Source organism: Colletotrichum scovillei (genome assembly GCF_011075155.1).
Source record: "Colletotrichum scovillei strain TJNH1 chromosome Unknown Contig00003, whole genome shotgun sequence".
In the NCBI taxonomy this organism is placed as follows: Eukaryota; Fungi; Ascomycota; class Sordariomycetes; order Glomerellales; family Glomerellaceae; genus Colletotrichum; species Colletotrichum scovillei.
The window spans coordinates 3701207-3719079 of NW_023336261.1; the positions used below are offsets into that span (position 1 = coordinate 3701207).

Consider the following 17873-nt stretch of genomic DNA (forward strand, 5'->3'; position numbering starts at 1 on the left):
AAACTGTCTTTGGCCCCTGGGGAATGCAGGATATGGATACTCGGACTTTTTGCTCGATGATGCTTGCACTTCGATTATAGCACGCTAGGTCTGGGTATGCAGATTTCAAATAGCTATGGGGTAACCGCCTGATTAGGCACTGAGATAGGATTGTGATAGGAAAAGAATGTATGAACAAGGAAACACTGCGCAGAGGTGATAAAGCCCATTGATCGAGTGGCAATGACAACCACTCTGAGGGTTGGAAATTGTCTCTCATCCGCTAGACTGCGGTGATATGTAGCGAGCACTTACACGCGAGCTATTATTATATGTCTCGTCTCCACTGCTTTCCCCAGTGAATGAATTCTTCGTCATCGACGTCCGTAGTTATCAAAGTATCATCAAACAATGATCTCCGGTTCGAGCGTACCTTGCTGCCACGGCGAAGTGTGTATGTAAGGTACTGTAGGTAGCTACTAACCATACTGTCTTACAATTTCCAGGTGCCTATAAACAAACCTTGGAAGCCGAAGCAATTGTCATGAGACTGCTTTCATTATCAACCGCTCGATACCTTCTCACTTTGTTGAGAATAACATCAATAAAAGCAGATAAACAAAGACCGGTCTCTATGACATAACACCAAGGAGACTCAATTCGGTCGGCTCCGAGCGCCCGGCGGCCGAAGAGGCCGCGTCCCCGGATAACCCTTGCAGGCAAAGCCGTTGAGAACACGGCTGCGCTTGCGGCACGTAACACGGTAGCACGCGGAAAGACTCGTAAATACTCTAGGTCAGGTCAGGTATGACCGCACCGTGCAGCGGTTGACAGCGGGAGAGCGGCGGTGCCCGCCTAGGAAACTCTCCGTTCTAGAACGGCCCGACGGGACCTTTTTTCTGCATTCTGCAGCAGGTATGGAAGAGACATACAGACGTTGATCAGGCGGCGCGAGCAGAGCAAAACGGGCCTGGGCAAAGGAGGAAACATGACTGCTCACACCCGGCAATTGGGGAGTTTGTCTCGTTGTGTGGCGTGAGCTTTCCCATTGGTGTTTTGACTCCTTCTCTTATAGGTAGATACACCGCCATAAGCACCCGCCACTGAGACGTTGCACTCGCATAGTAACTGGGCATTTCTCGGTGTGATCAGGGCCATGAGGTTTTCCCACCCTGCGCCCCCAAAAGCGCAATGCGCAATGCGAGTAGCGAAAGTCCATACGTTGCCGTGTAAGCAAGAGAGCATTGCATCACCACCTGCGTAAAATAAATTGGAAAAGAGGTACAGGCAAGGGTGGGATGAAGTGGGACCGCTGTTGAGAAATGCGAGTCATCAATAAGTCCGAAAAGCAGGGCAAGGGGAAAAAACCTCAAAGTCTGTTTTTTCAGCTTTGGGGATCCCGTGACAGTCGTGGAGCCCGATGCCCCCGTGGGAAGACAAGTCACGGGGTTCCGGGACCGGTGAGAGGGGCGGCCAGTCATGCGCCGCGGGGGTGACGGCCGCGTGACACCCCAAGAGCCGGACTCGGTCAGGGAAAGAAGGCCAACGTCCGGCGGGGGTGAAGGAGGGGAGGGGGCCACGGGGGGCGTTCGAGTCTCGACGTGGGAGGTTCCCTTGCCCGAGGCAACCACTTGGCACCACTTGCTCGCCAACGAACCTGGGCAGGGCGGTACGGCGCAACACCACGTCGCCCAAGAATGCCACCTTATCTACCAGCGGAGGTGTCTAGGAAAGTATGTCGGAAAGTCAAATTCTATGCTTCCCAGTTTCCCACCCCCATCCATGCTGGCGACCTTGTCCCGTCGTGGGGCCATTCTTCGTCAATGGCCTTTGACGTTGATGCGCCCCCTCGTTCTTTCGAGTTGTACAACGTTGAAGCCTGCCAATGAACGTTGCTCGTCATTGTGTTGGAGGGGTGTTGCGCGGCTTCTCGTCTGAAGGATAGGCAAGATAAGTCAAACACAACTTCATCCAAAACAGACCCCGCGTTATCAGCGAAAGCTAGAGCCAAATTGATATCGTTCTCGGGGGTACTGCATAATAGGTTTGCTGGAGCAGTTTGGCAACTTGTGAATTGTGTTTGTAAGCGGCCGTCTCGAGAGGGTGACCTGTAAGCGCGTGTAAGTGTCATGGAATGACCCGCAGTTCGTAACCGCCCATCATGCCCATCCATGGCCGCAGTACACGACAAGCCATGAGAGGCTTTGGTTGATTGAGGATTCGTCAGTACACATTGGAAAGGGCGTTGCCGGGTGCCGAGATCGGTTGTTAGCTCGAGGGTTGCAGCAATCGTTGCAACAGTTGCTGCTAGGCTGGGGATTGAGTTGAGTTTTTGGCCTTCTTGATGGATTGTCAGGTCAGGGTGCCAATGTCATTGCCAGCGCAGTGTCATTGTGGAGCTGAGAGTACTTAGCCCAAGTCTGATGTTGAACGGGGATCGGCGGTTTTGGGAGGCTTGAACCACTAAGAACCTAATGCGACTCTTTAGGAGCCAGAACACGAGTCTGTCGGACCAGTGAGGTGTGGCAGAGAAGACGGCTCATGGCATAACTGAGTGATGGAAAAGTACATGAAGAAATTTTCATATGCATGTCAGTGCTAGGGTAGAATGTAGCGGGACGGGACGGGGTGGCCGACGGTGGATGGAGTTTGACGGAGTTGGTCCAGGCATTCGGCCGTTCAGACTCTCAGACTCTGAGGTCCGGTCATGTAAGTAGCACAAAGTGCCTGCAGCTGCCGGGTTCCGACTCCCAAGTTGCGTGGTTTGAGACGAGAAAAGAGAAAAAGCAAAGAGAAATTAGACATGTTCTGGGGGAGAATGGCCACGTGCCTGTCTTCAAGAAGCAATTCGATGTGTGGTTCGGTGAGGAAAGCGCCGTTGATACCCGAATAACATGGGGCGTCCAACGTCCAACGTCGAGGGTCAAACGATGCGTGGGATTAGTATTGCATAATACGGAAGCAGGCGCAGACCATCAGCATCGGTACCGGGCGTATGCCATGCCTCAGGCGCGGTTGGTAAGGCAGTAGTTGTTGCTGGTGCTAGTGCTGCTGTTGATGCCTTTGTTCTCAATGTTGATGATGGCTGTCATTGTTGAACATGAGGTAGGTACCTAGATACCACGTATTAGAGGATAGCCAAGTACCCTTGCCGATGACCCCCATGCGACTCGTGAGATGGCATGTCGAAAAATGTGAGCCTGGCAATCACACCCTGAAATTGGAAGGCGGGATGGCCTAGGATTTGCGCCCACCAAGAGCACCGAGAAAGAAGCAACCCGGCAGACAACCAGCTCTCTGAGGGGTTTTCATGCCCTGAGCTTGACTCTTGAGAGGCAAGAGCGACTGCAAGGCTTGACTCTTTCCAATTTAGAGGGGGCTTACTGTAGGTTGGTTGTAAGGGACGAGGCAGGCGTGGGAGGGCAAGGGGAAGGAGAAGAGGAAGGGGGGCCTACCTGCCTTAATCACCCCTGTCTGCTTGGCAATGCCGGTACGTACCTGCCGCCCACCCCGAGATTCCAAGAATCGGAAGCCCGCGCGCGCGCCCACCCAAAAAAGATTCCATTTGGCTTTCCATTGCAGAGAGACGGGGGGGAGACAGAGGGGCGGAACCTCCCAAAAGGCCATGTCCCACGTCTTCCTTTTCGATGGTGAACCACGCATCCGACCCGACCCAAAATCCAGACAGCGGGGATCGGGGACACCATCTTTGAGGGTGTTCTAGGCCTCTCAAGTACATATTCCCGCCACAACCACCACAGAGATACTTGCAGATTGGCAGTTCCGGGTCCTGCTCCTGTACTGCCCAAAAGAATTAACCCACATCCATCGCACATTGGATTTGCACATTTGCACATCGGCCACTTTGGACCGACCACACCCACCACGCGCTTGACTCCCCACGCACAATTCATCTCTCGTGTCTTTCTGCACAAACTCCCGCAGACAAGGCACCCACGCAGTATCCCTCCAGTCTGGTCTTACCTTTGGGTCTCGCTTGGATTGACTTGTCCAGTCCAGGTTGTTGTCTCGCCCGCTCCTGGCAGGTTTTTATCTAATCTTTTCTATTTACCTCAGATTCTGGTCTGATCCGAGACCACAATCCAATCCACACACCCCTCCCCGGGCCCCCGACTTTCCCATTGATCATCTCTCTCCGCGGGGAAGAGACACACACACGCACACACACACAACCACACACACAACCACACACATTCGCACACAGAGAAACATTCCCCAAACGCGTTCATCTGCAACCTGAACCTCTTTCTCTCCTCCCGCCGCCGCCCACCCCAGTGTGTCTCTGTCAACACCCTTTGCGCCTGTGCGCCTGTGCCTCTGTGCCTGTGGTCTGGACGCAACCGTAAATCGCCCATCCCGAACAAACATTGGACGCCGCCGACCATTTCGCCGCAACCTCGACCCAGACGCCTTGCGTCATGCCCACGCCCAGGAACCCATTGGCCCACCTCCACGCCCCGATTCCTGACCCTCGTTCGTCTAGGTATCGGTCTATCCCCTAGTCGCCGCTACCGCTACCGCTGTCACTGGCACTCTCCGTCTTGCAGTTGCTGCTGCTGCCTCTGCCGGCCTTGAGCGACATGGTTGACATGGACGATGCGACGAGGCTCATCGGAGACCTGCATCAGAAGCTAGCCGACCTCGACCACAAGGTTGCAGCCTACCGCCAAGACATGGCCCTCGAGTTCCATAGATACTCCCACCAACTGCTCCAAAACATCCCACAACACACCAAAGCCGAGGTTGCTCGTCAAGTTGCCGCTTCCTTCGACAACTACTCAGCTCTACGCCCTGCTCTCGGCCAGAGTCTCACAACTCACCTGCGAGATACTGACCTGCCTGACTCACCGCCGCCGCCGCCGCCGCCGCCACCACCGTCTACCAACGATACCGAAAACCCCGGCAACCCCCGCGAACCTCCGCCGCCATCGTCCACCTCTACGTCCGCATCCACGTCCACGCCCCCATCCGTCCTTCCCCATGCCGGCACCGCTGCCCTAACCTCCCCCGACAGCGTTTATGACCGGGAAAGGGATAGGGGTTTCCACGGTCTCTTCACCCCAAGCTATCTGCCCCTGCTGGATAGCTCACACGAGACTCCTGCTGCGGCAGCAAACCAGTCACCAATCCTCTCGCCAGCTTTAAACTCTGCTGCTGCTACGCAAGACGACATGGGTCGTCGCAAGTCCAGTCAAACTCGGGAGCAGCCTGCGATCCAGGTGTCGGTCGCCGCAACCCAGACGCCTGAGAGGCCGAACCACGAACGCCGGGCGACTGATGACACGACGTCTTCTGGAGCTTCGGAGCAGAGCGAGTCCAAGGTGCGCCGCAGCGCCTTGCGAAGAAGCTCGAGTGGGATCAAGCCACCTGCCAGCCCTAGGCGAGTGCGCTTCGAGTTCGAAGGAGGAGAGGTGCTGCCTACAGCCTCGCCCCAGTCATCGGAGCCGTCCCTTATACAGTCGCACACCCTTGCCAATTCGAGGTCACCGCCTCCACCAGAAGATGAGTCAATGAGTGTCGAATCCTTGCTGGGCCCAGACGAGGACGATAGCGGCCCGCCGCCAAAGAAAGTCTCTTCTTCACAAGCACTTCGCGCTCTTTCTCGAGCTCCCTTGGATGCTAACACAGTTTGGACTGTTGTAAATGCCGAAGCCCAGGATAAGGAAAATGGTAGTATGGCAACATCGGATTCAGAAACGTCATTGCAACCCAGCGACAGTATTGGAACACTCCCGAAACCTCAATCACCACCAAAAACCACATTGGTCGAGCGCAAACGAACCCCAGAACCATTGCGGCCTGCCTCTCCAGAGAGAGTCAGCCAGAGGGATGATGACGAGGACAGTGACGGCAGCTCTTCGGATGACGGCTTCCTCGCCATGGCAAAGCCAAAATCCTTTGCCAACAAGAAAGCAATTCTTTCACCGTTATCACGCTCACCAACAAGAACGGCCACTGCGCCTTACAGCCCTACTCGAGACAAGTCAGGGTCGCACAACGAGGATAAGTTGGTGACACAAAACGATGGGCCGGACGACGACGACGACGATGACATGTTCCATTTTGAAGGACTCAGCGCACCGCCAAAGCCCCGAGCTCGACCAGCTCCGATACAGGAGGAGGAGGAAGAAGAGGAAGAGGAAGATGAAGAAGCTGCGTCGAATGGGCCAGTCACCCAGACCCTATACTCGACCTCGCCTGCTGTCTCTATCCCGAAGCCAGTTGAGCCAGCGATTCCGGCACATCTCATTTCAGGCTCGGTTGGATCTTTCAGAGGCCGCCCTGTTATCATGCCTGTTGTGAAGAACCCTGACGTATACCAACAGGCAGCATCGCTCGGCGATGTCAGCAGCTTCATCGGAGGACTAGACGGACGCAGCGGCGTTGACGATGGGGATCTCAGCAGTTACCGTGCCAGTGTCGGGCAGGCATTGTTCTCGGGAACTCCTCGAAGTCTGACGGAACGAATGATGATGGAGGAAGCACAGAGCCAGAGACGGGCAGCAGCGCAGCGACCTCAATAAGGGTAACGCGTCACTGCGCTCCTTTTTCTCCGTTTATGTATATGTTACGGGTATGAGCCAATTGTAGAGTTCCGGAAGTCTGTACATAGACTATGCTTCGGCGTTTAGATGCATCATGGCTGGGCAACTAGGAGGATGTGGCATGCCGAGGCCTTTGGCAGGATGGTTTGGAAGGTCTAGGCCGGTGGCACAGGCATCATTCGTACATGGCATACCCGCATCATGGTACCTAGTTTTTAAACCACAAAACAAACGCCTACGGGCTGTTGAAAAGAGACAGGAGGATACATTCGCACTGCTTGGTTTGATGAAATGTTGAAGGATGGATGTCGTTTCAACCCTCGTACTGGTCACGGCGTCGAGGTTCCTCTCGGGCTCTGTCAGATCGGGCTGTTTGGGACCCACACCAAAGCCCGGACGGGACCTGAGCAAGTGGAAAAAACCTGCGCCGAGCCTCCGGCTCTCCCGCCCAATCCCCGGGCGCGTCCAATCCCGCTGCAGATGATTCTCAGGTGGTGCAGCTGGGGCCAAATGCAAGAGCTCCCATCCCATCATCCCGCGAATCAACTTTGCCATCGTCATCGACTCCCAATTGCACAACCACCATAGCCCACGATCACCACGCAAAACAGTCACAATGGGTGGCCTTAATCTCGAAGTTTTCAAGGTGAGATTCAATCACATCCCTGGCCCCATTGATCCCGTCCTGCAGAACTACTTCGGAGACCTCTTGACTGACATGGCGCCACCACCACGACAGTTTGGCATGTATGTCATGTTCCCGATCGGCGTCATGTACTACTTTGGCACCAACCTCGACAACCGATTCGCGGTGCCCGAATTCTGGCCCAAGGCCGAGCACTCCCACAAGATCCCCTTTGACCGCGACGAGATCAAGAGCGAGTATATTCGTCTTGCCAAGAGGCAGCGGGCGTTTGACGAGATTAAGAGGGAGAGGGAGGCTGCGCAGGCTGCGCAGAACCCCGCGCCTTCGAACGCGGAGCAGTCATGAGGGTCTTAAGTCACTCATGGATGGAGAAGAGGCACATTTGATCTCAATTCACACCCGGGACTCAACATGTGAGAAGGGGTCGAACGGATCGAGAATCTGCGCTGTATCATATAGGCGTTTTGGGCGGTCAAAAGAAGAACGTTCTTGGGCTTTGGGAAATTTGTCATGCGATTGACGCGGAGTTTTGGGCGGAACGGATATCATTCCTGGGGGTTGATTCGGATTCTCGGGTTGCACCCCCCGACAACGCCCCTCTGAGGATTCCATCACTACTTGTATTATGTGTTTTTTTCTACATGTTGTACACGAAAACATGGTATCCTACAACAAATGTACATCAATATCCAAGAGTCGGGTGTTTAAGCCCCAACATCTATGAGTCGAGGTTCTCCTCGATGCCGGACCACTGCTCCTCCGGGATGTCGCCCCGCGTGGGGTTGCCGTACACGGCCTGCACCTCGGGGAACTCCTGTAGCGCGGCCAAAAGCTCGCTGAGCGTCGTGGCCTCGAGCCCCTCATCAATCTTGACCTTTGTGTCCTCGTTTGCGTTCCAGATGATTTCGGAGCTGAGCAGCTCGAGCTCAAATTTGGGCCCCACGCCATTGACGACGGCGTTGGTCATGTTAGGTTGCGTCCAGACGACAAGGTTGCCCTCCTCGTCGGCCTCGAGGTCCTCGGCGCCGCACTCGATGGCGTCGTCCATGATGTCGTCGATACCCACGGGTGCACCACCTTCCTTTGCGGCAAAGACGACGCGGCCGAGGCGGGTGAAGAAGAAGGTGGCGGCGTTGGCGGTGCCCTTGTGCTTCTTGACGAGGACTTTGAGGTCTTGGAGGGAGCGGGCCTTGCTCTCGGTCTCGACTTCGATGATGAGGGCGACACCGGGCGGAAGGATGGCTTCGAGGGTGAGGGATTCGAGGGAGGCGCCTGAGGCGGAGCGGCCTTGGCCTCGTGCGATGGCGGAGTCGATTACGGCTTTGGGGACGCCGTCTTGGACACAGGGTTAGCCATTTGTGTGCTCCGTGAACGAATGCGGGTTTGTTTTTGTGAAGGGGGTACCTTTCTTCGCATTTGCGACTGCTGTGACGAGTTGAGGGTTGTTGTCGGTTCCGTGTACTAGGTGAGAATCGTAAGCTTTTGCGATGCAAGGGCCGGTGGTGCGACGTGAGACGCACGCCTTGAGTAGAGGGCAATAGTCTTTGAGTGCTGGCTGCGCATATTATTCTTTTGCGCGTCGGCGGCGCCCTTCTTGTGCTTGATCTTGGACCACTTGTTGTGCCCGCTCAATGCGGCGGGCGTCGTCGAGAGCGGACGCAGGCATTGGCAGCAAAACGTTGTGGTGGTGGGCTGAGCTCGAGGTCTTGGGATGGCGGTTTGAGGGACGGCGGCGACGATGCGCGATGCGATGGTCCGGACGGGGCCGGAGGCGAACGGGCGCATGATCGATAACGGAAGGGTATAAGTGGCGATCTCGCCGGTGGGTTACCAGTTCTCCAGAACAGATTCGCGGTCGAAGTCTGGAGCTTTCAGTGTCTCGTCTGGTTCATGTCATGTTTCTGGCCGGGACACACTTTCTGGCACACGGACGGGCGGGAGCGATTGGGAGCTCGGAGCTTCCTCGAAATTTAAGTGGACCCATCCGGTCCGTCTGATGTGTGGCTGGTTACCTATTCGTTAAACCCTTGACTTTTGACAATTGACACCTGAAGGTGGTACGGCTGAGCCACAGCTGGCGCCTCAAAGTGATATGTCATGGCTCTCGTCCCCCCTGATGGAGAGCTTGGGACAGACCCGCCGGGGGGTAGCCGCCCCTAATTCCATGGGGCTCACCTTAGACCATCCTGTACCTGACCGCATGCCTGTCCTGTCCCTCAACCTGTCCCCAATAACCCATCCCACCCTTCGACAACACATCCGACGAAAAGGGAACAACAGCATCCATTGAACAAAACACCAGAATCCCCCCAAGTGTGTGCGCTCGACGGCGTAACCTCACACACAACCTCCCCGTCGTCCCCAATGTCGTCGACAGGAGCCCCCAATGGCTCCAACGGGGACCACGCGCAAGCAGCTGCCTCACCCAGGCCATCGACAGCTGCATCGGGACCACCACAACCACAACCGCCCCCGGCCGCAACGACAGCTACCGCGGCAGACTCGTCAGCGACATCGACCCCCGAGCTCGACGTTTCGAAGCTGCAGTCCCTCCCCGCCGAACAACAGGAGCTCTTCCTCCTGACCTTTGTCTCGACCCTCTCCAAGCACGTCCTCAGCCTCCCCGCCGACGACTGCACCGCCCAGCAGTTCTACCTCAAGAAAGAGATCTTCCAGATCATCAATCTTCCCTCGCCGCAGCCGAGCCGAGTCGTCAGAAACAACCTGGGAAAGTGCCTCGCCCACATCTTTGGCCATGGCGACAGGAAGCTCCTCTTTGAGACTATCAATGATCTAATTGGCATCATTTCGGGCGCCAAGTCCAAGGCCGATGCTGGCCCGCGCACAAAGCACGCTGCTGTCGCGTGCCTGGGAGACGTCTATGTGTCCGCCGGCGATAGCGCCATAGGCCTTCACCAGTTGGCCTGCGCCACGCTCATCAAGCTGCTCAAGTCGTCGTCCAGCAATGCAGGCCTCCGTGCTGCGGTCTTTGTGTCCCTGGCCAAGATTGTGAAGATGGTGGAGGGAAGCGTGGACGAGAACGTCGCCAGGGATATCTTTAAGCAGTCGCGCAGCTATGGCACTAGCGACAAGGGCTCGCTCGTCATCGTTTCGGCGTGCCGCTGCTTGAGAGCCCTGGTTCGGCACACACCGTACTTTGAGAACTCTAGCGACTTTGAGAAACTGCAGGCTGCTATCTGGAAGGCCGTTGATTCATCGTCATCGCAAGTGAGGCACGCAGCCGCGGAAGCGCTGGCCGAGGCCATGGTGCGTGGGTACTCAGAGGCTGGAGTGGCGGAAGGCGCTCCCATGACATCAAAGGCGTCCAAGAGGTTTTCCAAAAAGCCCCTCAAGCGCACAGGTACAGCAGCCAGCATTGTTGCGGACGAGGACGACCTGCCAACGTCGCGGCCTGGAAGCCCTGCCCCTGGTGGAAAGAGGACGCAGGATCTTGCGCTGTCTCTGGCGGAGATTGGCAAGATACTATCGACGCAGTATGCCAAGATGCCGACGTCCAACAGGGCGAGAGCCGCGATTGGTGTCTGTTACGGCAAGGTGCTCAGAAAACTTGGCGAGAAGACTGTGGAGGCGAACTACCTCAGGATCCTCGAAAGCTTGACGATTGATATCTTGGGAGCGCCTAACATTCTCAACAACCGCTACCGTCTTCTCATCTCGAGGCGTATCGTTGATACAATCCTTCAGGACATCATTGGAAAGAAGATCCTGGGCGAATCTGGTCAGACTGCGGCGGCAAAGTCGATTATCAATGACATTCTGAAAAACTATCCCCAAGCCCTGACGGAGCGGCCCGAGCCGTCCAAGCATACTCTTATCGCCGCCCTCGGCGCTGTAGCGGCGCTCATCAATGACTTGGGATCCGCTGCCAACAACTTTGCCGAGTCTTGCCGCGACGGCCTCTTGCAGGTTCTCCAGCACCCCAGCTACTCAGTCCAGGTGCATGCATCGGCATGTATGAAGGCCTTTGTTCTGGCTTGTCCACAGCAGCTCCTGCCCTGCTTGTCGGTTTGCATGAACAGTTTGAGCAGAGAGCTGGCTCTGTTGACGAGTGGCCGAAATTCTCCTCGACGATGCGTAGGATTCGCCCACGGCTTGGCGGCAACCCTAAGTGCCAGCCCCGCGCGACCTCTGCATGGTTCCGTTGACATCAACAGTCGTGTCCTGACCATGGCCACCAACTTACTCAAGTCGAGCGGTCAGTCTGAGTTGAGGGTTTCGAGTACTCAAATCCAGGTCGCCTGGATTCTCATCGGTGGTTTGATGTCGCTCGGACCGAACTTTGTCAAGATTCACCTTTCTCAGTTGCTCCTTCTGTGGAAGAATGCGCTTCCAAAGCCATTGTCTAAAGACAACACGGCGCACCGGAGTTTCTTAGAAGCCTCATTCTTAACACACGTCCGAGAGTGTGCTTTGGGGTCTATTCTCTCGTTCCTGCAATTCAACAATCGCTTGCTGACAGTCGATGTCTCCAAGCGTATAGCAACGATGCTCCAAAACACGTCCGCATTCTTGAGAACGCTGCCTGCGAGAAAGACTACTGACGATGTGGCGCAGAGGCTGACACCGGCATTGCAGCTTCACGATCTTGATATGATGGTGCAGCGTCGGGTTTTGCAATGCTACATCAAGCTGGTCAACCTTAGCCCGGCTGGTGGCAGCGAGGCCCTTTTGCAATCCAACCTCCTCACAATCGCGATATCGCTGTTCGCGGACCCCGAAAACTACTCGGTCAACTCTCTCAGTGCGTCAATTGCCAATGCCGCGGCCACGTTCGAGACTGTTTGGGATGTCGGCGACAACTCTGGGTTCGGGATCACAGGTCTCATTTCCGGGTTCAAGATCAAGAGCCTGCCAGGCCAGCAGGACAACTCAATAGAGGGAACGCCCCTGGAACAGGATACCCCAGAGGAGGCCATTGACAGATTGTTGTTGTCGCCAGTTTGCGGCACTTTAGAACATGACGCATCTCTGTTGTACGTCGGGGACATTGCCTCGGAGACGAATCCAGACCCACCAGCTACGGAGGTCATCAACATGGCTATTCAGCTGTTCGCATTCGTGTTCCCGCTCACGCCCCCCAAGGTACAAGAAAGCGTTCTTGAGCAGGTTAGAACCTTCATGTCAGCTGGACCCCTTCTGAGAGATCCGGGAAGGAAGGCGGCTATGAATGTCAATGTCTCAGTTGCCATCTTGTCGACGTTGCGCGTGGCGGCGAAGGAGACTCAATCTTCGCCTGGAAATGTCACCAATTTGGCCGTGGAGAGGCTCCTACAGGACATGCTGCGGGATTTCGTCATTGATGGGGACCAGTATGTCCGGAGCGTTGGGTATGCCGCGGTTGCTAGGCTTTGCAATGCCTGCGGTAACGCCTTCACCAACCACGAAATCAAGTACCTTGTCGACACCATCGTCAGTAACCGAGAGCCCAGCGCTCGAGCTGGCTGCGCCATGGCACTCGGATCCATTCAAACCAAGGTCGGTGGCATGGCGGCGGGCTACCACTTGAAGACTATTCTCGGTATTCTCATGTCTCTCTGCAATGATCCTCATCCCACCGTCCATTTCTGGGCCTTGGAGGCGCTCGCACTGGCATCGGATGCGGCTGGACTAAGCTTTGCTGGATACGTGCCTAGCACGCTCGGAATGCTGGCGCAACTCTACGTCTCTGATACGCACCACCCGGAAATCTCGTCTGCTATTACGATGAACCTCGAAATGGAACTCTCCACCCCTGCAGCCATCACACGATGCGTAGACTCTCTCATCAATGTTCTGGGTCCAGATCTGCAAGATTCGACCAAATCCAGAGAGCTTATCCTTAACCTGGTCAACCAACTTCAGGAGGAGGATGACTTGCTGGTGCAGCGTGCCACTCTGAGTTGTTTCGAGCACCTGTCACTTTACGCGCCTGGCTACATGCATTTTGAGGACTACGTCAAGTTACTTCAGAAGTACCTCAGATCGGAGTACCCGATCTTGCGCGACGTCGCCGTCGATGGCTTGTACAACATCATGAAGAGAAACCCCAGTGATGTGATCAACGCTGCTGAGAAGGGTTTCGAAGATCACCTATGGCTGGTTCTCGATACCGCGCCAACACATGATGGTATCAGAAACATCCTGAGGAATTGGATGCGACAGACTTGTCTGGCTGATACCGGCCTCTGGCTGCAAAGATTCCAGACAGTGCTCAAGATGACTAGGGCCAAGGCCAAGGAAGAGTCTGACGTCGGGCCTAAAAAGACGGGCGGATTGCCGGATCTACAAGACGAAGAAGTGGCTGGCTTTGCAGGCACCGCGAAGGATGATCAAGATAACAAGGCCGGGGCTGAAGTCGAGCCTCTCCGATGGCAAGTTACGACGTTTGCCATCAGTTGCATCAACGACATGTTTGTCCTCATTGCGAAGGACGTGATGACGAACGGCGAGTCCGCTGCGCAGGTAGCGCTCCAGAATAGGATTGGTGATGTAGTCCGCATGGCCTTCTCCGCGTCCACGTCTAGCGTCCTGGAGCTACGCGTATGGGGTCTCAAGATTATCGGAGCAGTCCTCAAGATGTTTGGAAGGACGCCTGACCCTGACTTTGATGAGGCCATGCTTCTCGAGCAGTACCAGGCCCAAATCAGTTCCGCGCTCACGCCTGCCTTCGCCGCGGACTCGTCTCCTGAGCTCGCTTCTGAGGCTGTCAACGTCTGTGCCGGCTTCATCGCCACCGGCATCGTTACGGATGTTGATAGAATGGGTCGCATCCTCAAGACTCTGGTTTCTGCTCTGGAGAATTTCTCCAAGGAGAACGAGAATGCCGGCATTGGCGAGCTGAAGGGCCTCAGCTCCAATGCGCAAGTTATGGTCAAGATGTCCGTCTTCTCGGCCTGGGCAGAGCTACAGGTGGCCAGCTCGGAGCAGAAGTACCTGCTCGATGTGCTGAAGCCTCACATTGGAACATTGACGCCGCTGTGGCTGGAGTCGCTGCGGGAGTTTGCCCGCTTGCGCTTCGAGCCTGACATCTCAATGACACTTGGACCCCCTTCATTATCTGGCAGTCTCGACACTATTTACGCAGCCCTGAACAGAGAGACCCTGCTCAAGTTCTATCAAGAGTCCTGGCTCAAGCTTGTCGACGCTATTGCGAGCTTGATCGAACAAGACAGCGAGTTTGTGTTTGATGCTCTCGATGGAAAGGAGTCTGAGGGGCTGAGCACGAACGGTCACACCAAGGGACCCGACATCAACTACCGCGACGAGCCTGTCGCATTCTTCTTCGTCCTGTTCGGAATCGCATTCGAGGCTCTAGCTACGCGACCTGGTCAAAGTGACTCGTTGGCCACCCAAGAGCAGAACCTGGCCATTCTTCAGGCCCTCAAGAAGATCCTCCACCCGAGTGTATCCGGTCATGCAATTTACAGAGAAGCAATCTTCTCGGAGACTATGGATCTGCTTGATAGACTGGTGTTGACAGAAGGACTCGACGTGCAAGGCGTCATTGTAGAGATTGCAAGGGCACTCTGCGTTTCACACCCCTCAGCACGCAAGAAGGACTCTGGCGATGACGGTGATCTATCAGACGACATTGACCAGCTTTTCGAGCTCACACGCATCATCGTCCTGGTCCTAGCTGGCCTGCTCCCCAACCTCACAGAGGCAAACCAGCCCGGCCGCCACCAGATGACTGAGGAAGCCGTGCTTCTCATCCGCTCATCCCTAAATGCGCTCGTTGATGCTGCCGAGGTCTTCCCCTCCATCATCAAGACCGATCTTCATGCCTGCATCATTCACATCCTGGCTACCATCCTTGCAACTCCTGGATGTCAGGAGGTCATCGTTCCGCAGTCGCTACCCACCCTCAAGCGCTTCGTCGCGAGCATGACGAAATCCCGCAGGGCGAGCAGCAGCGAGGACGGCAGCGGCCCATCACCTACGGATGTTCAGCTACAGGGTTGTCTGCGCCGATTCCTTTCGATTTACCTTAACGCGCAGAAGCGAGAGGTGCCAACATCTCTCACCTGTGTCAAGAATTGTCTACTCGCGAGCACCATCCTATTTACGGGCGGCACGAACCACCTGGCGGCAAACGATGCTCTTGTAGCAAGATACCTTGATGAGGTGGTCGACTGCCTGACGGATCGCATGGTATGTAATCATCTAAAGATCCCTTCGACGCATCGAGATATGTGACTAATATTCGGATCAAAACTTAGACGGCCAAGATCGCTGCCAACTGTATCAGGTCGCTACTTCTGCAGGGCAACCCTACACCGGCAGACCACACCATTGCGCGCTACCTCCTCCCGCGCCTCGTCGCATTTGTGACCAACACGGCGCCAGAGGACCCGGAGAACGCCCGCTCCATGATTGCGCACTCGCTGAGCCAGTACGTCGGCGTGGTACCCCGGGATCGCGTCCCCGTCGCCATGGCGCTCGTCCTGTCGACCTGCCTCGCGCGTGCCTCCTCGGAGGGCGAAGACTGCTACAGGGACACGTCGGCACGGCTGCTGGAGCTGGCGGCCATTGACCAGAACGCGTTCCGCACCGTCGTGGCGAGCATGAGCGACGGGCAAAAGGCCTTCTTGGAGGAGGTCATTCGGTGGGGACGGCAGCAGGGGCCTACGGAACAGACCGCGAGCGGGGCGACGGGTCAGCCGAGCATCGCGTTGAAGATGGACTTTGGAGGGTGATATGTGATCAAGTTTTTATGGTTACTTTTTGTCGTTTACCCCATCCTGGGTCTCTGACGAGGAGAAGTAGCAGAGGTATACGTAGTAAGAGGAGGAACACTGGAGGTAAATGCGGCGTTGGGAGGGTGGTAGCATTGGGGAGGGAAGATGGCATTAGACAGATGCGACTTGCTGTCCGGTACACTTCCCTGCAGGAAGCCTAGGGCAAAAGAGAAGGAGAGGTTTTTCAAAAGTAGATGTTACAAAAGAGCAAGAATTCATGCCGGCAAAACCCATGAGCTGAATTTTGTGTTTTCCGTCCCCCCATCACCTAGGGATTGCTGATTTCCCATTCGTTCCGATGTGTCAGAACTACGGAATACCGGATGGAAAATGTCGCTAGCCGGAGAGGGTGGGGGGGCTAGGGATCCAAAACGTATCCCGTCAACTCGGATCTCGCATATCCACGGGTTTGGAAAAGGAAGTATGCTACTGCCGGTTGCCGTCCTTTTTTCATCCGGCGTGGAAGAGTCCTAGGTGATTTGATAATTCTCATCCGGCCTGGGGCCTTCTCCAACGAGTTGGCTGGTATTTCTTTTTACTCTTCGAGAAAGAGGGTGGCGATGGTGGTGGTGGTGGTTTACGTGCAGGAATAGAGAGTGTGTGGTGAGGAAGGGATAGACATCACGTCACGTTTCACAGCTTCTCTATATCTCGAGGAGTCTAGAATCAGAAAAAGGGATCTAGAATCAAGAATCAAGAAAGGTGTGGCGTTTCGTTAAAAGCACCATGCTTCGGCCGAAACCCGCATTTCCTCCTGGTGGTTGGCATTTGTTAAACGGCTTATGGCTACAGCGGATTCCTTCGCACATCGAATTCCTCGTCTTGCTTCTCTAGATTTCCCGACAATATTTCGCTAATCATTGCTATCCTTTTGGGAAAAGACCCCCAATAAATGCCACTGTTTTCGAGCAGAGTACCCTTGCATGAGATACCGTAGATGGACAGGAAGCAGGAGGCAGGCAGAAGGGGAAGTGTAATCCGTATTACCGTGCAGTAGATGTAGACTTTTGCGCCAGCGTATATGCAGGTAGGTAACCGCGTGCCGCTCGCTCACCCTCCTCCAAGCTGTGCCGTGCCATCGATTTCATCGGCATGAGACCGGGGACTCATCGACTCTGTACTTCGTCTCCAAATCTCTTAGGGAAGCAGGCGGACAGAAGGTTGGCAGGAGTGAATGGGAATTTGGAATTGAGGAACACGTTTCCAAGTGTACGTTTGACGTATATGGTCCCGCTTCTCTGGATTCGCGCGGCTGGATCTGGGCCACTGCCAACATGTGTGCTCATGGATTTCCCCAGTCTCCTAGACCAAATGGAACGCGGATATGCTCTAGATGTTTGCTACAGCATCACCAGGATCAGGCTCGGTTCGTGGCCGGAGCCGAGGCCAACGAGGTGGCAGACATACATAGGTAGTTGCATGAACCCTTCCACAAGCTTGATGTGTTGGTCTGGTAAGGTCAATGCTGCCGTCGTGGCATTCTCTTTCTTTGGTCTGGCCAGGGGCTAGAACCCCCGGCTAGGCTGGTATCCGTACCGATGAAGCGGTATGGAGGAATACAAAGCATGTAGCCATGCGCAAGCGCGCGGCGGGTATTGGCGACGTGGCTGTCCCTTAAGACCATCCGAGAGACAAGAGGGAAACCGGGTTCTAGAGAAATTGAGGGGACGAGTGTCGGATCCTATGAGGCTTGTCATATATCATCGAAATGGCTACCCCATGACTAGGACCAGGCTTTCATACGCCAACAAAAGACCACAGATGGTGTGCTGGGGTTCCCTTCTTGCATTGTTTTCGAGATGAACAGGTGGTCCGTAGCGCAGAAAAGCAAGTGCATGTTTGCTGGTTTGGGCCAAGGAGATCATCTGCCTGGCCTACTGCTGGCTCTACTACTGCTGGCTCTATTCTGCATTCACCACCACCACCACCACTACTCATTTCCGG

At 55.3% G+C, this 17873-nt stretch overlaps 4 protein-coding genes across 4 annotated transcripts; 3 read left to right on the forward strand and 1 right to left on the reverse strand.

The window, feature by feature from the left end:
• The first annotated feature begins 3683 nt into the window (after positions 1-3683).
• On the forward strand, positions 3684-6838 carry HER10_EVM0009470 (uncharacterized protein). The gene has a single exon (XM_035478956.1). The coding sequence runs from the start codon at positions 4581-4583 to the stop codon at positions 6522-6524; it is 1944 nt and encodes a 647-aa protein (XP_035336393.1). The 5' UTR covers positions 3684-4580; the 3' UTR covers positions 6525-6838.
• A 323-nt stretch (positions 6839-7161) lies between these two features.
• Positions 7162-7536, forward strand: HER10_EVM0004331 (uncharacterized protein; the record flags this gene model as incomplete). Its single annotated transcript, XM_035473980.1, has 2 exons — positions 7162-7191; positions 7285-7536. The coding sequence occupies 2 exons, from the start codon at positions 7162-7164 to the stop codon at positions 7534-7536; spliced, it is 282 nt and encodes a 93-aa protein (XP_035335928.1).
• A 373-nt stretch (positions 7537-7909) lies between these two features.
• Positions 7910-8976, reverse strand: HER10_EVM0009730 (uncharacterized protein; the record flags this gene model as incomplete). Its single annotated transcript, XM_035479207.1, has 3 exons — positions 7910-8526; positions 8596-8652; positions 8712-8976. The coding sequence occupies 3 exons, from the start codon at positions 8974-8976 to the stop codon at positions 7910-7912; spliced, it is 939 nt and encodes a 312-aa protein (XP_035336421.1).
• Positions 8977-9419: 443 nt separating this feature from the next.
• Positions 9420-16109, forward strand: HER10_EVM0006272 (uncharacterized protein). The gene is made up of 2 exons (XM_035475863.1): positions 9420-15342; positions 15411-16109. Exons 1-2 carry the CDS (start codon positions 9556-9558, stop codon positions 15885-15887), a joined length of 6264 nt encoding a protein of 2087 aa, XP_035336112.1. The 5' UTR covers positions 9420-9555; the 3' UTR covers positions 15888-16109.
• Positions 16110-17873: the final 1764 nt, after the last annotated feature.